General features: G+C 53.5%; 1 protein-coding gene across 3 annotated transcripts; it reads right to left on the reverse strand.

The window, feature by feature from the left end:
- Positions 1–7,392: 7,392 nt before the first annotated feature.
- On the reverse strand, positions 7,393–22,375 carry RSPO1 (R-spondin 1). 3 transcript variants are annotated; one of them, XM_079940396.1, is made up of 5 exons: positions 22,185–22,375; positions 11,083–11,274; positions 8,946–9,095; positions 8,464–8,652; positions 7,393–7,756 (listed from the first exon to the last, which is right to left on the reverse strand). In XM_079940396.1, the coding sequence occupies exons 1-5, from the start codon at positions 22,276–22,278 to the stop codon at positions 7,593–7,595; spliced, it is 789 nt and encodes a 262-aa protein (XP_079796522.1). In that variant the 5' UTR covers positions 22,279–22,375; the 3' UTR covers positions 7,393–7,592. The 3 variants fall into 3 exon arrangements, with proteins under 3 accessions (XP_079796522.1, XP_079796521.1, XP_079796523.1); XM_079940395.1 differs by having other exon boundaries at positions 11,083–11,369; positions 22,181–22,375; XM_079940397.1 differs by lacking the exon at positions 8,464–8,652.
- Between the last annotated feature and the right edge of the window lie 205 nt (positions 22,376–22,580).

Here is a 22,580-nt window from a genome sequence, read left to right on the forward strand (position 1 = left end):
ACACATTCAAGCGAGACTTTTTCATTCATTCACTTTTTTGCATTCACTTGACAAACATCTAGCCTGCAATAACAAAAGACAAATGCAACTGGTGGAAAATATAGGGGACATGTGTACTGAGCAAGGCCTGGCTGTGAAGGACCTGGGGCTGCACATCGAAAGGAAAGAAAGACAGAGAATGGTGGTGGGAGGGGGCTGGAAAAGCTCTGGGGGGAGCAGTAATGTTAAAGTTGGTCCACATGGAGAGGAATCAGAAGGACCAATAGGGTGAAGGAGGTTTTTTAGAAAAAGAGGGAAATGGGGAGAGGGGAAACCATGGGAATGCAAAGAGAATGTGTTTGTGAGAAATTGAGATGCAATGTCTGTGGACATTTTGTTGGTTTGGTGGTGGGAAAAGAATTATAAATATGCATGCTCGGCAAATACCTCATACAATAAAATACCTTGTGAGAATGGATGTGAGGGCATGGGAGAAATCAAACAGTCTTCAGCAATGGTTCTGCCCTTGGGAGACAGGCCAAGTACATATTCAAGGCAGTTGTTGCCCGTCTCCCAGCCGCTGGGTCAGATCCGAAGTCTGAACCAGAAGGGTTTTCTGGGTATCTCAACCGGCACAAGCAGCTGATGGGCCATCATCATGCTTTTCTGTCTGCTCCCTTCCTTCCATGTGGAGTCCAGCCTTTGAAAGGTGGCTGGAGAGACCAGGATTCCACTTGATGGCCAAAGAGAGGTGACTCCAGCTTCAGGCCAGTCCCAGAGTACGGCTCACTTTGGGCTTTGCTCTGCCTTTGGCTCCCCGGCCCCATGGCACAACAGATCAAATGAGTAGAGAGCAGTCCAGTGCCCTCTAGGATGTGGTTTCCTCATGCCCCAGGTGAAAAGCACAGAAATGACACACTGGCCCAAACCAGGAGCGATTATCCAAACGTAAATCCCTCAAAGATGAATCGAACGATAGAGATGTTCAGATGAAAATGCTGGGTTCTGCGATCACGAGCCTGCTCCTCACTTGGCCTTGACACCCGAGTCCTCCCCCTTTGAATCCTCCAAGATGAGACAGTGGGTTCCACAGCCCACATGGCCATCTGCACGTGCCCTCCCGGCAGCCCTGGGGCCAGCAGAGCCAGAGCTCATGGGGCCGTCAACTCAACTTCCCCAGCTTCTTTGCAAGTCAGTGTCTTGCTCCGGCTCCCAATCCTTGAAAGTACACTTCTCATGGTCCCTGGGATTGTGACACCCTCATTGTCACCACCATTGCCAAGGGAGCCATCCAGCACTGGCCTGGGAAAGCACTTTTCTTTGTTCCTTGAGCTGCCAGCTTATTTGACAGGCTTGGATCTGGTCTGGCTGTCCCAGCATCACTTAACCCCCTCCGCTGCTCCCAAATCCCTGTTCCCCCTCTTCCAGTTCCCCTGCCCTGAAGGCTGCCGGCTTATTCCTTTTGGAGATGAACTCATTGTTGACTTTAACTCACTTCGATGTTTCCCAGGGAAGCATGCTGGCGGGAGGCCCACCCCAGCTCCTAGAAGAAGACAGCAGGGCCGGTGCCAAGACTGGGTGCCAGGGGCCTTGGAACTGCCAAAATGCCTCCCATTTTATGGACAGGCCTGGCTCGACCTGAAGACATTCCAAGTACTTAATCAGCAGCCCATGGTACATATTGGGTTGCAGAGGGAGCCCTCAGAAGCCAGCCCTTTCAGGAGATGAAACTCAGCCAGAGGAAGGAACCGGCCTTCTCCATGGGCCAGGCTGATGCTCCGCAGATGGAAAAAGTGCCTCCCAATAACAATAATCAATAACCAAAGGCTGGCAGCTGCTGCGGCCTGGCCTGAGGGGCCCTTGGGGGCCTTGGCTCTGCCCTCTTTCCCGCACAGGACTGAGTCCAGCCAGGAATCCATCTCACCCGCTACCCTGCACCAAGCTCCGGGAGAGCGAACAGGCGAGGGAGGAACCATATTTCACATACTTTCTCTTTAAAAATGTAGCCCTGTTTCGCAATTTCCTACTTAAGCTCTGGAAGGCTCTAGGGTAGGACCCAAGCCACCCACTCCAAGCACTGGCCTGGGTCTCTCGTCCTCCCCACCACTAACCTGATAAGCTAGAGGTGGGAGAGAAAGGTAGGGACCCAGGTTGAGCGGCTCTCCCACCCTCCCCATCAGGGCTGCTGACCCGGGGTCTATTTGATGCCGAAGCCAAGCAAGGCTCCAGGCAAAACCTGTTTATTCTTCACCCTGTGTCAGCTCTTTCCCTAGGGAGAGCCAGGAGGGACACCACACCGAAGCAGGTGCACCCAGCTCTGGTATGCTCCGTCTCAGCAACCCCTGAGGCACCTGATCTCCAGATTTTCTCTACAGCCCTGTAACTAGGCTTTTGTTCCGGCTCACTTTTACTAGCCAGGCAGCACTTTAGTCCCTTTGCAATGAATCCATCTAATCCTTCAGAAATGGGACCTGTTCTCTCTGGTTGTTTTCTCCTTCCTTACCGCCGTTCATCAGGGTTTTCACCGTTTAGATCTAATCTGAACCACAGCTGGAATCAGGGGCAAAAACCCGCCAGCACCTGGATTACTGGCCCTGGGTCAGGGACTTGAATTGGGCCCAGGAAGCTGACCTTTTTCCTAAATTCTCTCTGTGCTTCCAAACCAAACCAAACCAAACAAACCAGGGTGGAGCGGGGGGAACACACTTAAAAAAACAAACTCAGAAAACATAATCCCATCACCCGAAATACTGAAATGGAAAACAAATGCATTCTCTGGAGAATTGATCTGAAACATACCAGAGCTGGCACTGGGTAAGGTGGCCAGAAATGTGTTAGTCCGAGCAAGTCTGCGACCCTGTAGAGGAAAAACTTAACATTTTCCAAATGACACTGTGGCCAGATAACAGCAGTATACACATCACATGCTATTGTTGCCTAAACCTGGGAGTAGGGTTAGGAATTTTTTCTCTTTTTAAATATTTATTTATTTGGCTGCGTTGGGTCTTAGTTGCAGCATGTGGGATCTTCGTTGCGGTGTGTGGGCTTCTCTCTAGTTCCAGAGCACTGGCTCTCTAGTTGTGGCGTGCGGCCTCAGTAGTTGTGGCACGTGGGCTTAGTTGCCCCTCAGCACAGTGGATTAGTTGCCCCGTGACATGTGGAATCTTAGTTCCCCAACCAGGGATCAAACCCACGTCCCCTGCATTGGAAGGCCAATTCTTAACCACTGGACCACCAGGGAAGTCCCCGTGTTAGGAATCCTGACATGACTCCTCTCTCCAGCACACCCTCACTCTGAAAATCACAAAGTGTGACTTCTCATCCAACCTATGGTCTCTGGCCTCAGGTGGGTTGCTTCTAAGGCTGCGAGCAGGTAACTGCCCCCCCCCCCATCTTGAAACCCATACCCTACCTCCAGCTCAAAAAAAGCATTGTTAGTCTTGAAAGGACAGAGTGAGGCAGATGGGGTAGATCCAGGTGGGAATGTTTGCAAGGACACACTGGAATTGTACCTGAACGCACCTGTATATCCGTACCAGGAGAATTCCCTCCCACCGGTAATTCTGCAGATGTGGAAGCTCAGGACCCCCTGGAGCTCCTATTAAGTTCCCTCCCTTAATTGCCTAAAGCGTCAAGAGCGGCGTTAGGAGGGATGCGGAGAAGTGGAATGCCTCAGAGTCACCCGGGTGATGCAGGAGACACAGGAGGATCCAGCTCACTCTGATTCTAAGACTCTGGGTTTTGGTTTTGATGTTTTAGAGGAAAGCTGAGGACAGTGCTTCTGACACGTTTAACATGCATGTGAATTACCTGGGGGATCTGTTACGAGGCCGATTCCGATTTCTAGGGCTGGGAGGGGCCTGAGAGTCTGCATTTTTAGCAAACTTTCAGGTGAGGCTGAGGTTGCTGACCCATGGCCACCCTTCAAGTAGCAGGGACCTGAGGTTCTGGGAGATGGGGACAAATCAGAGCCAGAGACAGCCAAGACATGCAGGGCCTGATACCCAGACAAAGACAGAAAAACAGAGAAGCAATGGCACACACAGACAGAGCTAGGGGCTGATGAGGTGGGAACAGAGAAAGACACGGTGACAAAAAGTGGGACAGAGAAGGGACAGAGTCAGAGAAGCAGGAGGGGCAAAGGCAGAGAGACCAAATCAGAGATGGACGATGCATAGGGCTAGAGAGACTGGCAAAGACAGAGCCGGGGCAGAGAGAGAAGGCAAAGTAAGGGGTTAGGGGAGAGGCCGGAGCCAGCCCGTGACCACCCAGGCTCCTAACCAGCAGCGAAGGGGCTCAGAGATATGGGTGGGTCGATCCCCACAGTGTGTCAGGTGCACAGACCTGAGATTCCCCACTTCCAAATCTCCCAGCCTTCCCGCTCCGGCACCCCCGTCTCTTTGCTCCTATAAGAGCTGTCCCTCCCCACAGAGTCTTTCAGTACTGATTTCCCCTTCTCTCTCCTGTGTGTTCAACCTCTTCCTCTTAACTGGACCCTTCCCAGCAGGTTTTAAACATTTTCAAATCTTTCCCACCTAAAAAAAAAAAAAAAAGACACTCTCTTGAGCCCATATCTCTTTCTAGCTCCTGTCTTACTTCTCTGTCTCTCGACTAAACTTCTGGAAAGAATTTGTGCTGAATTCTGCCTCCATCACCTTCTCCAAACAGCTCTGGCTGAGGCCACTACTGGTGCACATGTTGTAAGTCAGTGGTCAGTTCCCAGGCCTCGTTTATTTGCATCTAGCAGCTTTTGGTCCTCTTGATCTCCCCTCCTGCTTGCTGGCTTCTGGGACGTGACACTCCCTTGGTTTTTCCTTTGCCTGCTTGTTCTCTGACTCTTCTGCCAACCGATCCTCTGTTATCTGATCTTTATCCTTGGAGGGCCCAGAGCTGGGTGCTGAGGCCTCTCTTCACCCAGGGCTCTTCCCAACCCACAGCCCCAGCGATCTTCTCTACGCCAGTTAGCATTCCAGCTCAGATGTCCCCTGTGCACTCTAGACCCGTATCTGTGTCAACGCAACGTCTACCCACCCTCGTCACCAGGATGTCTCATGGGCACCTCAAACTCTACACGGTCAAAACCAAAGTTTTGGTCTTCTTTCTCCTTCCAAACTGGTCTTCCTCACGAGTTCCACATCTCGGAACACAGCACCATCCTCTGTCTGGATGTTCAAGCCAGAAATGGGGACTTCATCCTTGATACCTCCCTCTCCCTTTCTCCCCTTTTCCATGTCCGGTTTATCACCAAACTCTGCCAACTTTATTTTCCAGATACCTCTGATTGTGTCCTCTTCTCTCCATTTCCACTGTCACCACCACATCTCACCTGGATGACAGCAACAGCCTCCTGAACAACTTCCCGAAAATCTGTCGTCTATACAACGGCCGACATGATCAGACTTGCCTTTTGCAAATCTGGTCCTGTGGGCTGGCTGCTTAAAACTCTTCAGCGGCCTCTCTTGGCTCTGAGAATAAGGACCCAGCTCTAGGCGACCTTTCTGGGGACATCTCACCTTTCTTGCCCTCCAGGCCTCCCAGCTGTATTGGCCTTCTTTCAGTTCATTGAACACCAAGCTCCTGGCTGCCACAGGACATTTGTATGTGCTGTGCCCTCTATCTAGGACTATGCTGTCCAATACAGTAGCCATGAGCCACATACGGCTAGTGAGCAATTGAAACGTGGCCAGTGCAACTGAAGAACTGAATTCTTAATGTTATTTCATTTCAATTAATTAAATTAAAATTTTTAAACACATTCAATTCAGTTATCAGAAAATTTTAACCTAGTCTTTAAACACTTTGGGTATGTGAATCTACTTTTCGACTTGAATTTTTATTAAATCAAAATACATATCAAGTATTCCTGGTGAAAATTTAGTATCTGAATTAAGATACGCTGTAAGTGTAAATATATACACAGAATGTTGAAGACTTAGTTTAAAAAAAGAATGTAAAATATCTCACTAATAATTTTTTATATTGATCACATGTTAAAAAGATAACATTTTGCATATATTTGGTTAAATAGACGATATAATTAAAATTAGCTTCACCTGTTTCTTTTTACGCTTTAAATGTGGCTGTTAGAAAACGGTTAAATGAGATAAATGGCTCATATTGTATTTCTGTTGGACAGCACTGGTCTAGAATGCCGTTCCTCGTCTTTGTGTTAACTCTTATATTTATCCTTCAGAGCTTGGCTCAAAGGTCACCCCCTCTAAAAAGCTTCCCCGAGATAGGGTCTTTTATTTTTATTTAGTTTTCTTTACTTTCATAGCTCTGTGTATGTTTCAGTGGTTGCCTGCCTTTAACTCCTCTCATTTATAATTATACATTTATTCAAATGATTACTTGATTCATGCCTGTTCCCCCACCAACCTCTAAGTTCCATGAGAGCAAGGCACCTGTCTGGCTCCCCTCTGCAAACCAAACATTCATCCAGAGCCTGGTGCCCGGATGGCTGCCAGTGGACACTTCAGAATACCGCAAGAAGTGATTTTATCCACTGTTCTACCTTCCCGTCCAACGGTCCCCAACCATCTCAGAGAGCCTGAGCACTCCCTCCCCCTAGAAGTGCTCCTATAGCCCTTCCGTATATAGATTCTACCTCTCCCAGGTGGGAAGTCTCCCTTTACAGCCGACCAGGATCCTTCCTGCTGCAAGCTGGCCGAGACCTTCGTTCCATCCTTAGAGGTAATTAAAGCAGTGTTTCTCAAACTTGAACGTGCATGCCAGTCACTTGGAAAAATGCAGACTCTGGTTCATCAGGTCTGGGATGGGACCTGAGATTCTCATTTCTCACAAGCTGCCTACTGATAATTTTGATGCTGGTCCGCAGACCACACTCTGAGCGACAAAGATGCAGACAATCTGGTTACTGCTCTACATATCCCCCAAGTTTCCTTCCTGCTCTGGACCTTCTGTAGATTAGACCAGGAGGGGTCTCTTGAAATTCATTTCCTGCTCCCGTGTCCTCTACCAACCCCATACCCTGAAAAGAAACGTGGTACCTGTGGCTACTGTGGTCATTTGGTTTTCGTTTTTAATTTGAAATAAACCTTTAAGCAGTTTTCAGAGTCAGGAAAGCCCTGATATGGATCATGGAGGTGTAACAATACTCTCCAAAGATAAAGTCACACAGCTGGAGATGCTGAACCCCTCTCAAGCTTTGGCTGCAGTCCACCGGGCTGGTCCTATCAGCTCCTCCAGAAGGCTCCACTCTGCAGTCTGGGCTCGGAGGCTGGAAAATGTTCTCTCTGATGTGCCCACTGGGGGCATCACAAACCAAGTGTGCGCCACTAGGCCCTCTGCAGGGCAGAGACGACCCCTCTGCCTCCGTGCCCTGCTGACCCAGTGATGTCCGAGGGACAGAAGTGTCTTCCGGTAACCTCGATTGTGTGTGTGTGTGTGTGTCCGCGTGTGCGCGCGCACACGTTTGCATGTATGTCAGTTACACGTTTGGACGTGGGGTCTGTGTGCACGTATCTGTGTGTACGTGTAGGTAGGGAGAGTGTGTGTATGCGTTGCCCCCAGTGCTCGAGTTCGGTAAAGCTCTCATCACACAGAGCAGTGCTGGACTCTTTCTGCACGGGCCCGGACGCTGAACAGTGTCCCTAGGTGGACCCCGCAGAGGTGACCGGCCCCACTGTCCCTTGCTGCTGCCGCTGCTGGCCCTTGCGTCTCCGAGCACCGGCGCCCGCCTCCTTGTTCTCCTTCCGGCCGGGGTTCCTGTTGGCATGCTCCCGCCGGCCCTGGCCGCCCTTCCTCCTCTTCTGCCCTGTAAGAGTCAACAAAGGGCGTCCTGACACAGCAGGGAGGCCCTGGGCATGGCCAAGGGCCCGAGGAGGAATGTGGTGAGGAAGCTGGGCAGGGGGAGGTGGGGAGGAGGCCCATAGGCAATCGGGGTCCCCTCAAGGCCTCCTCTGAGAAGCAGCCACTGCAGAGGGCGCTGCAACATGGGTACTGAGAAGGGGTCCCGTGAGCCTTTTCACCCTGCACCCCTCGATGAACCAGACGCCCTCCTCTTCCTCACGTCTTCCTCAGACCTTTGATCCCAATGGGCCGAGGGCATCTCCCAGATGGTCACTGCAGCTCTCGGGACAGGCAGGACGCCTCCCCCCCACCCGCCACTCCTCCACCCCAGGACACTGCCACATCATTGTCACCTGCAGGCTGTGTGACCTTGGACAAATCACTGCACCTCTCTGGGTCTTAACACCCCCTTCTACGTCCCCATCGTCTGACCTCTGAGGGCGCTTCCAGTGCCGACATCCACTGGCTCAGAAGAAATGGGGAGGGATAGGGCCATAGCAGCTTCCCGGCCCATCACACAGCTGCGGGGCCCACTCTCTGCCTGGCATGGGTTTGCACAGTATGGAGTCCTGGCCTGAGCCCTCTCCTGGGCCACAGGCAGGAAGCAGAGGGGGTCAGAGCTCTCGTGGCTGTGCTGACCCCCGACCCCAGGGAGGTGAGGCCGCAGCTCACCCTCCGGGCAGGGTGTCCTCCGCCCCGTGCACCTCCGGGTCTCCTTGGTGTCGGAGCAGACGGTGTGGTCCCCCCCAGGGGCGTGCAGCACTCTCCGTGTCCGCTCCTCCGAGCCCCTCCGGAAGCCACAGAGCTTCTTCTTCTTGGAGCACGGCCCCCACAGAGACCACTCGCTCATTTCACATTGCGCTGGCAGGAGGGGAGGGAAGCAAGAGGACAAGGGGGTCACGTCTCCTCCCCTGGCCCCGGGTACCCCAGGGGAGCCCCTCCCATCTGCTCTCAGCCGCAGCCCCAGGCTAGAGGCGTCTTTAGCCCAGAAGGCAGAAGAGTCCTGAGGGGAAGCTCAGAGGGTGGTGGTGATGCGCTTTCGCTGCACAGGGCCCAGCCCACGCTCGCCCTGGCCGGATCCCCCCAGCCCGCTCCTCCTCCGGGGTCCTGGACCCTGGGCCGCAGCGTTTGCCCGCCGTGCCTTCCTGCCTTACCGGGGCTGCTGCACTCCATGGTGCCGTTGGCAGCCGCAGAGCCCTCGGGACAGGCGGGATAGCAGCGGCCCTTGTGCAGGTACAAGCTCTCCTTACACTTGGTGCAGAAGTTGTGGCTGAAGCAGGCCTCACAGTGTTCGATCTTGCATTCTGAGGAGAGGGCCAGATTGGGGGCCTCTGGCTCAGCCGCGGATAGACGCCTCCCCGGGTCCCCGTGGCCACCCAGCCACGCCCACTCACACAGGGCAGGACAGGGGTCTGGGGCTGCAATTACCGCAGGGGAGTCTTGGGACGGAGAGAAAGGAAGGCAAGGGGATGGGGGGAGAGGAGGTCAAAGCAGTCTCTCTTGAGGGCTGGCTGGGACTCCTGCCACGGTCAGCCAACCTCAGCCCCAACCCAATCCCAGGCCCGGGAGCCCAAGGGGAGGCCCAAGAGAGCCGGTTTCAGAGGAGAGGAGATTAGTGGGGGCGAGAGGAGCGTCCCAGCCTCTCACAGCACCCCGAGGACCACCTAGTCAGAGCTGAACCAAGGGATGCAATGACACCCCGAGAGTGGCTGTGTGGTCTCCTCTCCCCCTATTGCCGGGCATCCACAGGACCCCAGAGCCCGGTTCTCCTCCTGCCTGGGGCAGCAAGAGTCTGCCTGGAGTAGGGGAGAGCGATCCCGGGGCAAATTCCTCTGCCTCTACAAGGCCGGCTTCCAGGAACCACCTTGGTTGGACTCCTGGGTCCCTCCCCAAAGCCGTCCTGCCAGCTCTCCCTCCTCTGGGGAAGTTGGGGGAGGGTGGGTGGCCGGGCTAGGCTAGAAGCTGGAGGGGTCTTTCACAATCTCTCCCCTCCTGGATTGTGGGTGGAGCTGACTTCTCCCCAGTCTCCGCCCCTGAAGCCTGGGATGACAGTTTCCCAGAAGCTGACACAGCCAGGAACGCCCTACCCCAAATCCCTGAGGACCAGGGTTCCAAAGGACCAGTCCCAGGGTCCTACCTCCATGCTCACAAGCTTCCCAACGCCACCCCACCCTCCTCTGTGCCTCCTGGCCTCTGATTCCTGGGTTTGGTGGCAGGCAAAATATGAACAAAAGTAAGAATAACAGTAGCTGTTTATTGAGTGCCAGACCCTGAGGACCTCCACATGCCTCTTACAACAGCCCTAGGGGGGTAAAAGCAAGCAGCCACGTTTTGAAGATGAGGTTTTGAGAGGCTGCGACTTGCCCAAGGTCACACAATGAATAAGCAGCAGAGCTGGGATTAGAACCCAAGTCGGCTGAACTTGGATCAGTCATTTCCCCTGAGACTTCGACGTTATCAGCTATGAAAAGGGTACCATCACTTAAGTTCGTCTCCCTCCAAAGGTGGTTGGGAGGCTCAACTGATAGGAGGTCTGGAAATGCCTTCTAAACTCCAAGGCTCTGAACAGAATGGGAAGGTCACTGGCATTGTTTACAGGAGAGTGTTCGCTGCATGTCCCCCAGCCGAGAGGGAGGTGTGACAGCATGTGTCTTGGAGCATGTGGGACGGTAGCTGGTGTGAGAGAGCGGAGCAGAGTGAGAAGAGTGGGGGGAAAAGGGTGGGGAGAGAAGGCTGACCAGGGCTTGAATTTCCCTGCCCTCAGTGGAGCCAGCAGTGATTTTCTGGTTATGTGTCTCAGAGGCATCTTTCTGGCTGCAGTGCAGAGGGAGGGTGGAAGGGAACCAGATGAGGGTTGGGGGACAGATGAACAGGCTATTGCAATGGTCAAGGAGAGACGTGATGGGACCCTGAATAAGACCATGGCAGTGAGGATGGAAAGAAGATGAAGGAGGCACAATTTGGTTATTGGATGGATGGGGTGGGGGCATAAATGAGAGGTTGGCTCTCAGGTCTGTGGCCTGGGTGATGGGTTGGGACACTGAGAGTGACCCAATACAGGTCAGCGCAGGTTTGGAGGGAGGAGATGTGGCTACGGTATGGGTTGGAAACGTGGGTGGGATGTCTGGGGAGAGGTCTGGTCAGCAGCTGGATTTTTAAATCAAGAACTCCCCTCCTCAGTATCCCTCTATTTCTCTTGTAGTACATCAACAGTTCAAAGCACCGCCCCGCCCCACCCCCGCCCCATGTCCAGAGCTTCCGGTGCCCTTACCCAGCCCCGCCCACACTCACTGATGCACTTGTTCATGTCAGGGTTGCGGGCATCAAAGTATCCAGGTGGGCAGGACGGCAAGCAGACGCCCACCTGGCGGATGTCGCTTCTCTCCAGCAAGATGAACAGCTTGGGTGAGCACTTAAGGCAGCCGTTGACCTCCGAACAGAGCTCACAGCCTTTGGCACAGGCCTGGCTCCCCTCGGCGCTGACTGCAAGGATGGGGCAAGGGTGAGAGGCAGCTGTGGGAGAGACCTCCATCTTTCCCAGAATCCCACAAGGATGGGAAGTGAGTAGACAGGAGTTTCAGCCCGTAGAATGAATGTGCTTCTCAGAAAGCACAGGCCAGGCTGGTAGCTCTCTGCAAGGCTGCGTTATAAACCTCCCCAGTATCTGCTTTCAAGGGAGCTAGCACAGCAAGAGCTGCCACCCACCCTAAATGCCTCTTTAGGTCCCGGTGCAACACAAACTCACCCTCCAGGCTTGCCCCGTCATCCCCAGAGGAGGCACTGAAGCTGCACCCATCCTGGAATTTACACATTCCCTCATCCCCACCCCCACCCCAGAGGAAGGAACGCTCAGCCTCAGGTATGGATGGAGGGCTTTCATCCTTGAGAAAAGTTCAAGGACAAGAGGCATAATGAGAAAGAAGCCACCTGCCCAGAGACAGGAAGACAGCTGGAATAACCTGCATCTAGAACAGTGCTCTCGAGCAGAGATGAGTCTGCTCCCCAGAGGACATTTGGCAAAGTCTAGAGACGTTTCGATTATCACACTGGGGGGGGGGGTGGGTTGCTAGTGGCATCTGGGGGACAGAGGCCAGGGAGGCCGTTAAACATCCTACGATGCGGGGGGGGCAGCTCCTACAAAAACAATGTGGCCCAAGATGTCAAAGGCGCTGAGGTTGGAACCATCCTTTGAGCCAACGTGGTCCCCAGCCCCAGCGTCGAGTCTCAGACCTTTGATCTTGTTTCCTCATTCACTTGTTCAACCAACACTCACCCGGCCCCTCCCAGGTACCATGTGCAGTGTGAGTGCTGGCGACGTGGAGGGAAAGACGTCCGGCCAAGCTGAACTAATCTCTCAGGGGTGCAGACAGACCCGCAACCAGGAACATGCTGGCAGCCACAAGGCCAAGCAATAGAGGACCCAGAAATAAGGGAGGAAGGAGTCACAGAGGAGGCGCCATTTGGGCCAGCTCTTGAAGAATAAGTAGCGATTTGTCCATTGGGAAGTGGAGACAAGGGCCCTCCAGGGGCAAGACCACAGAGGCGCAGAATGACCCCAAGGGAATTGCGGATAATTTGGAGTACAAGTGAAAGATAAGGTGTCCTATCAGGAGGGGCCTTTTATATCATGCCAATGGCCTTGAATTCCATCCTGTCGGGCAGCTTTTCCCAAAGAGTATTCCTTGGAACGTGACTCCCCTAAATGTTCATAGAAGGATGTGGAGAAAAGGCCATTGCACCAGGTGAGACTGAGAACCACTGGGTCCGACAAGTCTAAGCAGGATTCTTTACTGCAGGGCTTTTTGCAGCCTTTATTAGGCTCCTGTGAATTAGAGTGACTCCGTAAAATGGGGAAAGAGTGAACTGCACCTCTGAGACATTTTGGCCACAGAACCCTTGTTTTGCAGGGTTTGGGGGCCATCTTTCTGAGAGCTGATAAGACAACAGGAAGTCATTGGCAAGTTTTAAGCAGGAGAAACACCCAGTCTGATTTACACGTTGGAAAGCTTCCTCTGCAGCCTGGGGAGAGACCAGAGACTGGAGGACCTTTAGGGAGGAAGCTGACCTGATCATCCAGGTGAGAAAGATGAGAAAGTCTTAAACCAAGTTCTGTTCAGGGGAGATAAAGAGAAAACGATCTGAGAGTTGCTTAGGGGAAGCAATCAGTGTGGTCATGGTGACCAAGCGTAGCGGGAGGAGGCTGCGGTGCTTCCCGGGGTTCTGGCATAGGGGATGAGCGGGGCCAGTCACTAAAAGAGGAACCAGGCAGCGAGGTGCTGTAGATACAGGCTGGAGGCAGAGAGCCAGGGGAATCAGAGCAGAGATGGCAGGGGGTCGTGCTGCAACGGAGGACCCAGAGCTCAGGCTTCAGCTGGCTGGACCTGAGCCGATGGCCCAGCCTGTGACCCTGGGAGAAATACCGCATCTTGTGGGCCTCCCTTCCCACCACCAAAATAGGGAGATCAGGAGGCCCACTCTGCAGGGTTGCGGGAAGGAGCATGTGCTCCAGGAATGATCCCTGATTTCGGAACAGGGGAACGAGTAAGAGAAAGGTGAACAGAAGAGAAGAGGGGAATAACAAACACAACAATAAAACAACAACAACAAAATCATAATCATAATCATGGCAGCTTATTCCTAAAGGTTGAACACGTATTCTGGGGCAGGCACTGCTCTCAGTGCTTTACAAATAGTAACTCATTTGAGCCTCACAACCCGTGAGGGGGGTGCTACTACTTTTATTTCATCCTGTTTCTCACAGATGAGGAAATGGAGAGGTCGAATTACTTAAACAAGGCTTCACCGCCAGTATGTGTTCCAGGCAGAGGGGACAAAGTTTATGAAAGCCAGGGGGTAGGACAATACAAGGTGACATGCAAACTGAAAGCATGGCCAGACTGATTTTTTTAAATAGAGAATTTATTTATTTATATAGAGTCAACGTTACCATTTAATTAATCAATGAATTTAAAACTTAATATCAGGGCTTCCCTGGTGGCGCAGTGGTTGAGAGTCCACCTGCCGATGCAGGGGACGCGGGTTCGTGCCCCGGTCCGGGAGGATCCCACATGCCGCGGAGCGGCTGGGCCCGTGAGCCATGGCCGCTGAGCCTGCGCGTCCGGAGCCTGTGCTCCGCTGCGGGAGGGGCCACAGCAGTGAGAGGCCCGCGTACCACAAAAAAAACATAAAACTTAATATCACTCTTGTTGGTTGGGTCATTGTAAAAGAAAAAAACAAGGCTCCCAATGTGGTGTCGAAGTTACGAGGGAGCCCCCTTGGGATTAGTTTTCTAGTTCGGGCCGTTATTCAGCTGTATTACAAATTAATGTCACTGTAGATTTTAGTACCGCTTTTGCTTCAAAGATATGAAGTTGTCTATACTCAAGGTTTTTATTTAAGTCATTATTGAAATGAAGGCTCCTTCTAGGTTTTTGCCTTGGTTTCGAAAACCAAAGTCATCCAGGTGTCCCAGCTGTGGGCCTCTATCACTATGCTCCCGTAACTCATTTATTCCTTCCTTATCACTTCTGTTAAGGACAGATTTGCAAAGGGCCTTCTCAGAATCCTGCTGCCCGACCCCACTCAACCAACAACAGATCTCTGTGTGCATCTCCCTTCAGAGCTCTCAGTGACACGCAAGAGAAAGTGCGGCCCGTGGGGGATCTGAAATTAGTTCAGCATGGCTGGTGTGTGGAGTGAGTGGAGAGGGAAGCAGGGGCCAAAGCAGGAACAGCCTCGAACCCTTATAAAGGAGTATGGACATTACCCTAAAGGCCATGAGGAATCCCTGGGGCCTTTAAAACAGGAGACATGGCCAGGATTCCGTTTTAGAAAGATCACTCTGTGGTGTGGAGACCAGATTGTAGGGATGGCAAACCTGGAGGGAGGAGGACTCAAAGGTTCAAAGAGATGGAGCTGAACCAAGAGGATGGACAGGTGTAGACACAGGTGAGATATTCAGGCGGTAGAATCAATGAGACTAGGTGATGAACTGGACGTGGGGTGAGAGCCCGGGGAAAGCACACGTCAAGGGTGATGCCTAGGCGTTGGGCTTGGGTGGTGGGGTAGCCGTTGGTCCTTCACCAAGAGAGGGCCCACAGGAGGAAGAGCAGATCTGGGTGGAGGAAATGATGCCTTGTGTTGAGTTTGTGGTTCTCATGAGACATCTGGGGGGATCTACTAGGCAGCTGAACCTGTGGGTCTGGAAGTCAAGAGAAACATTTTGCCTGGAGATGGAGACACGGAGCCCTTAATATAAAACAGTCATCAAAGGCCTAGAGGTCCGTGAGATGACTAGGAGAGAGGGTGCAGACAGTGAGAAAAGGCATTAGCCATTGAAGAGAAGGACAGAAAAAGAAGGGCCAACTAAGGGGCTGAGGAGGACCCAGACAGGTAGGGACACTCAGAAGCTGCATCACGGAAGCCAAGAGAAGAGGACCCTCAAGGGGGGAGCAGGGAGTCCAACGCCAAACGCCTCTGAGATGTCACGTAAGAAATCAGCCACAAACAGCCACAAATCAGCCACGTAAGGAATGGCATCCCTGGTGGGGGTGGAGAGTGGAGGGCAGTGGCTGAAGGGTAAAGGAAGGTGAGGAAAGAGAACCATCTCATTCAAGAGACCGGCTATGGAGAAGGGAGAGAACTCAGGGATCCGTCCTGGGAGACATCACTGGGGCTTAAATCCCTGGGAGAGGAAAGCGTCCCGGGGGAAGGAGCTGTGCAGCTTGAGAAGAGGATCAAGAACTGCGGCCCGGGCAGTCCTCGCATTCAACACACAAGTAGAGGAAGGTGCCCGGAAAGAAGCTGAGAAGGAATAGTTGGAGAGATGGAAGGACATTGACGGGGGTGGGGGGTGGAAACCGAGTGGAAAAGGGCGAGATCTGCGGGGACCGGGGCTGGGAGGAGACCGTGAGTGGGGAGCCCTGGGCAAATCTACAACACGTGCACTAAGAGGTGATTGGGTGACCTCAACAAAGGCAGTTTGGTGGAGTGGTGGGATGCCAGACAAACCACAGGGGGCTGAAGAGTGAGTGGAGGGGATAGAGGTGGGGGGGGTAAAGTGAGGAGAGGGACAGAGGGGGTCAGGGAACACAGACAGAAAGGAGAGACCAGCTGGGGGTGGGGAATGTGATCACAAGACAGAGGCAGGGTGAAGTGATGGAGTGAAGACCCAAGGATACGAGAGGGTCAAGATACAGAGCTCAGGTGGTAAGACAGGCCTTGAGGCTTGGGGCTGGGGTCAAGGACAAGAGACTAGGGAGCTGAGCTCCATGAGGTTTGGGGGCTCAGGAAGGGAGAGTGGTGCTCAGCAAGGAGGAGGGGGCTTGGCGATGGGCAGGGCCAGTCCGATGAGGAAAGAGACACTTACCAAGGGGAAGGGGAACCAAAGGGTGTTCTCGGCTCAGTGAGGCGAATAGATGGGCAGCGAGCGGATGGAAAGCCAGAGTGGAGGGGGCTCTGTGCGTGCCGGGCTGGGGGTGTCCAAGGAAGATGCTGGGTATGGGCAGAGGTTACATAATGATTCAAAGGGAGAAACAGGCTCATTCATTCCACGGACGTTCACCGCACACCTAACACGTGTCAGAACTGCTAGGAACTGGGAATGTGGAGATGCAGCAACAAACGCCCACCTAGGGCTGGCTGCACACTGTGAGGACTGTAGGAGCGATGAAGGGCATGCCCTTATGCAGCAGGCTAGGTGAAGAGGGAGTGCAGACAGGAGAAACGGCCTGCGCAAAGGCTCTGAGGCACTGACCATCCGAGGGCATCCACAGAATGGAAAATAGGGCTTTAGTCTATTGACAGGGAAAAGGACCTCAGAAGGGCGTGGTCAGATTCACAATCTGAAATGCTGCCTCGGGCTTCTGTGCCCCTGACAGGAGGGTTGCATGCAGCGGAGGCAGCCTGGCAGGGCTGGAGCCTGGCTGAGGATGGGTGGGCTCAGTGATGGGGAGGGCGCTCAGGGAGCTGACGGAACCTCCTTCCAAGCTCTTCACAAAACCCCCTCATGCAGTTCTGCCCTTCCCACCCCCACCCTACTGCCCCCGCTCCCAGGCACTCAGTGGAGCCTGAGTGCATGAGCCAGGAAGGCAAGGCTGTATCCTCCTCCCTTCCCTGGTGCTTCTCGCCCCCTTCAGCCCCATGCAAACCCCTTTCGGGCTGATGTTTCTACAGTCAGGCCTTGCCCCAGGGTGGCTCAGCCCCCACCCCGCTGAAGAATGGCTTCTGGCCACAGTGCCTCCTCTCCAGGGACTTCACTTCTCCCAGGTCCCCAACTTTGTCATCTCGAGATCTTTCCAAAACCCCCATTCTGATGGTGTCACACCCCTGCCTAAAACCCATCAATAGCTCCCTATTGGCTGCAGAATTAATACCCAGCTCTTCCACCTGGCCTAAAAAGCTTCCATAGGCAGATCCCATCCACCTCATGTCTTCACACTACTTCTAAGCAATATGGAATTATTTTTGTTCCTCTGAACACATCACACTACTTCACACTTCTGTGCCTTTGCTCAAGTTGTTCCTTCTGCCTGGAACACCCTCTGCCTCCTCTTGAGTTTAACTTTTTCAAGTCTCAGAACTAAGGTCACCTCCTACAGGAAGTCTCCATTGATCTCACCTCCATGTAAAATCTGGATGGAGTATTTCTGTGTGTTCCCTGCCCCCAGTACTTGAATCCATCATGGTAGACGTCACCTTGTGTCGTTATTATCTGCTAATATGTCTTTGCCTCTCATTAGAAAGAGCTTTGGAGGGTGGAGCCTGTCTTGTTTCTGAATGGGAGCCCAGTAAGGGGTGAGGCTCCACAGGGATAGGGCTACCCCAGAATGTAGGGCTGAGGATGTGATGAGTGAGGCAGAGGCTCAGGGAGGGGGTTATACGGATGGAGCTTACTGGGGGGCTTGATAAAGTGTGGGGAGCAGGACAGGATAGGAATGAGGAGTTACGGGGGGTTGGGTGAAGGTCAATGCCAAGGGAGGGGAACTCTCCATGACCCAGCGGAGGGCTGACCTTTGTTTGGGGGTGGTATCTAGTCTTGGAGGAATTAGACTCAGTGAGAGAGCCCTGAGTTAAGTGGGCGGGGGCAAGGACAGGGCAGGGGGGGTGACAGGAACTGGCACCTCGCTGAGCGTGTTGAGGCCACATGGTCTCCCAGGAGATGTGCCCATTCCTGGTGCCCTGCGCACATCCCCCGGGAAGATCTGGCATCCTTTAACTCAGCTGTGAGCTTAGTTTAGACCTACACTTTTTCCTCGACTGGGCCCAAATAGCCTTTAACTGGCCTGTTTGCCTCCCATCTCGAACCACCTCCCCTCGCCCGGTCCTGCAGCTGGACCACACTGCACCCCTAATTCAGACCTCTCCGTGGGTCCTCATTACCCACAGCTCAAGTCAGGTCAAGGGCCAACTCCTCAGTCTGGCGGGTACCAAGCGCTCCACCCTCCGACCTCTGCCCACTTGTGCGGCATCGCTCCCAGGATGCTCCCTCAGCTCCAGGCAGCTTTCGTTGCTCTACCCTGATGGGCGTTCAGCTTTTTGTTTTAACAGCACAACCCTTCTTTTCAGTAGAAAAGAGCGTCCACGTACAACACAGAATGAGCAGAGCGGCTCCAGTGAAAACCTCAGGGCTCCCTAGAACTGCACCCAGAAACCACTCCTCCAGCTACCCCTAGCCGCACCCCACTTCCTGCACAGTCTGTGCCGCGTCCCAACTCCTCACCTTCAGACAGGCTGGTCCCCTGCCTGGAGTGCCCTCTGCCTCCCCCACCCCCCCACTCCCTTGCCTGCACATCAACTACTCATCTTTAAAATCACATCTCAGGAGTCACTCCCTCTGGGCCCTCGCAGCCCTCCTGGTTCCTTTCCACATCCTCTACACCAGGTTAAATTGCCTCTTCCCCCTTCACCCACGGGCTCCTCATGACCCGTCTCTGCCACCCGGGGCCGGGCTCTGGGGGTTCGCAACAGGCGAGTGGGGAATGGCCCAAGGAGTGAATGGGGCTTCAGCCAGGGAAGAGGGATTCTACAGATGGTTAGTGGCAGAGGGGAGGAAGGCTCCAGTTGGAGGACGGGGCAGTGAGAAGGGGCAAAAAGGGGAGTCCAGAGAAAGACAAATATGATATGATATCCTTACATATGCAATCTAAAAAAGTGGTACAAATGAACATATTTACAAAACAGGAATAGAGTCACAGCTGTAGAAAACAAACTTATAGTTACCAAGGGGGAAGGGGAGGGGAGGGATGAATTGGGAGACTGGGATTGACATATATACACTAGTATATATAAAATAGATAACTAAAAAGGACCTGCTGTATAGCACAGGGAACTCTACTCAGTGTTCTGTCGTGACCTGGATGGGAGGAGAATCTGGAAGAGAGTGGATTTACGTACACGTGTGGCTGGTTCCCTTTGCTGTGAGGCGGAAGCTAACACAGCATTGGGGATCGACTATATTCCAATAAAAATTAATTTAAAAAACGGGGAGTCCAGCTTCTGGAAGAGTCAGGGTTCCGTGAAGGAATGCAGGCTTCATGGGGGGCAGGACTGAGTGAAGGGGCCCAGGAATCAGACGGGAGAAGGGTCTCAGTAAGGGGAGGGGCACTCAGTGAGAGGCATGGTGAGGGAAAGACGGCTCCGTGATGCAGGAAATCCAGGTGGGGAGGCGGTCAGCAGAGGGCAAGGGCCAGTGAGGGTGAGTGAGGAGAGGGTTCGGGGAGGGGAGGTGTCCTCAGTGAGTGGGACAGGAGGAGGACGCCCTGTCAGGGTTTAGGACTCACAGCTGAACTTCTCCCCTCTGTGCAGGGACACCATCTCTCAGACCTGAGATCACACATTTCTGGGCTCAAAACTGGTGTATGGCTCAGAGCTATACTGGGTGGCTTCTGGTGGCCCCACTGGCATGCAGTCACGGGATGGCAGAGTCGGCAGACCTGAGGCTCATATTCACAGCAAGCCTGCCTCTGCCCCCCAGGCTGCCCACTGCCCTTGCACGTGGGGGGGGGGGGGGCCAGAGCAGCCACACGTGCTGTCTCCATCCTTTCTTCCCTCCTCCACTCCCATGGAAACCCTGGGGCAACATGGTCCACAGCTTGTTTATATAATAATGACACGCATCTAAAAGAGCGGATATATGTATATGTATAACTGATTCACTTTGCTGTATGCCTGAAACTAACACAACATTGTAAATCAACTATACTCCAATCAAAACTTTTTAAAAAGGGGCTTCCCTGGTGGCGCAGTGGTTGAGAGTCCGCCTGCCGATGCAGGGGACACGGGTTCGTGCCCCGGTCCGGGAGGATCCCACATGCCACGTAGCGGCTGGGCCCGTGAGCCATGGCCGCTGAGCCTGCGCGTCCGGAGCCTGTGCTCCGCGACGGGAGAGGCCACAACAGTGAGAGGACCGCGTACCGCAAAAAAAAAAATAAAAACCATGACATGCATCCTGACCATACAGAGCTTGATATTTCACAAAGGTGTCACAATATGTGGACCTGTTGTCTCACGTAACCCTCGCTGTATTCCTGTACAGTCACACTTGCAGGTGTATGGTTATTTCACAAGTGTTGCCTAGCAACGTCTACCCCCATATCCCCCCCGAGCCTCTGTCCATTTTGGACCCTCGTTGCATCTTGAGTCTTTCCCACACCTCTCCCCAACCTCGTCGCCCCCTTGATGGTGATCAAGGATGTCTGTCAGTGACGCCGTTTGGTAATAAACACTGGGCTAAATGCTGTCGAGGCTGTGAGATGCGGCTCTATCAAAAGCGGGCACGTCAAAATCGCTGCATTTGACTGGCTGTTGCTGGGAGTGGCCCATTCTGATGGCCAGACCAGCACTTTTCTCTTTTTTTAGTGCAAGAGATGAACCCAGGTCTTCTGACCCCCCCTGGTGTAGGTGAGTGTGCGGCTCACCAGTGGAAGCGTGACCACTAGTGCACGTCCCATGAGGATGAGTGGCCTCTCCCGTTCTTTCTCTCCTCTCGGAAATAGAGGAGACTGATTAGAAATCGCTAAACCGCATCTGGCCCGTGGAGTCCAAACTACTGGCCACGACAGATGAGAAGGGAGGAAAATCAAGGCCTCGCTGCTGATTAAACCTAACCGTCTCTAATTGTTTGTTAAGCCAGGGATTTTCAGCTTCACCAGTTCACTGAGCTTCTCTCTCTGGGCTGGGTTCTGGCCTTGGCCACTCCCGTGGAGACCCAACAAAACTCCATTGCCTTTCAGCCTTTCCTGGCGGACCTCAGTCAGAAGGCCTCAGAAGTGAAGCAAGAGATGGTCGGACTAGACTTCGGAGGACCTGTCTGCCTGGGAGCGTGACATCTCTTCCGGGGGATGCTGAGAGACAGATAGGCTTGGGTCGGGCCTCCACCCCACTCCCTGGCACTGTCCCTCACACGCAGTGGCCACTCCCACCACACGATGGCAGGTACTGAACCCCCATCCCTGGAGGCGTCAAGTGGAGCATGGGGGACCTGCTCTCAGGACTGCCTAGGATGGGATCCTGGGAGGGACGGCGAGGATGGTGGGGACAGGTAAACTCCTTCAGGCTCTGTTTTCAAGAAGACTGGGCTCACGGGGACCAGGAGACCTGGGTTCCAATACTGACTGTGTGTCCTTTGGAATGTCATCTCTTCCCCTTTCTTAGCCTCAGTTTTCCCATCTGTACAATGACAGGATTTAATTTTTTTTAGGCTGTGAAGACCCTTTCCTCCAATGACATCTTACGTGGAATCTTCCCAAAAGCAGGGAAGAGGGAAGCTGCTCTGGTTTGAAGGTGGGGGGCCAGCCTCCTGCCCACGGCCTCCCCTTCACCCCCCAGCACACATCTTTGAATCCCACTGGGCAGGTTTAAAAGCCACAGCAGTGGACTGTCCCACGACCTTCTCTGCTCCATTGTTTCCGCCCCATGATCTGGGCAGGGACATCTGTTGCCCACCACGAGGCTGTGTGGGGTTCCTGGCCCCAAGGGGTTAAGGGCTGCACTTCAGACACCACTAAAAGAAAGGAGCCCTGAACTCCTGTCCATAAATGGGAGGACACAGCACCCCAGGAGCACCGGGCCGAGAAGCACTTCCATGGATACCACACAAAGCTGGTGTTATATCAAAGGGCAGAATCCACAAACTGGACCCTCACAAGAGAGGGGTTAATCTAGAAAGCAGAGTCTACAAAGGGGAAAACAGACAGAGTGAGTAATCTACAGAGTGGGTAATCTCAACCAATTAATCCACAAACTGGATAATCTACTGAGCAATGTAATAGACAAAGTAGAAATCTGCAATGGTCATCATAGAATGAAACGACCAAAGGCCCTAGTCCCCAGACAGCACCCTCACCACCACCACTCCCAAGGCCCACGGTGGTCCAGCCGCATCCGTTACTCACTCCGCCTCTGCCTCTTCCCCTTGATCCCCCGGCTGCCGGCAGCGAGATGCATCCAGCTCAGAACCAGGGCCACCACACACAGCCCAAGCCGCATAGTCACTCGCCAGCTCAGGCCCCTGGTGGGAGGGGTGGTCTCTGGGGGGTGGATGGCACAGGGCTCTTGCTAACGCCTCCGGGGCTGGGTCAGCAGCAGGAGGCCCAGGCCTGGGCTGTATCCCAAATCCACCATAATCTCAGCTGGGGACAGAGAGGGTGTGGGGAGCCCACTTCTCCATCAGCCCATAAGGAGGTCCAGAGAGCTTTCCTCAAAGGCACCTTGGGGTGTCACATGGGAGAACTCTTTGTCCTTCAGCAGGGACACCTCCAAAAACCAACCTGTTGGGGGAGGAGAGAGAA

This window comes from Stenella coeruleoalba (assembly GCF_951394435.1).
Source record: "Stenella coeruleoalba genome assembly, chromosome: 1".
Taxonomy (NCBI): domain Eukaryota; kingdom Metazoa; phylum Chordata; class Mammalia; order Artiodactyla; family Delphinidae; genus Stenella; species Stenella coeruleoalba.

Coding starts and splice junctions, on each gene's coding strand:
- RSPO1 (XM_079940395.1), bottom strand. CDS start 22,278: ATGCGGCTTGGGCTGTGTGTGGTGGCCCTGGTTCTGAGCTGGATGCAT. Junction 11,370..22,180: donor AAGAGGCAGAGGCGGAGTGA/GTAACGGATGCG, acceptor TTCTACGGGCTG/AAACTCCTGTCTACTCACTT. Junction 9,096..11,082: donor TGACATGAACAAGTGCATCA/GTGAGTGTGGGC, acceptor CCCTCTCCTCAG/AATGCAAGATCGAACACTGT.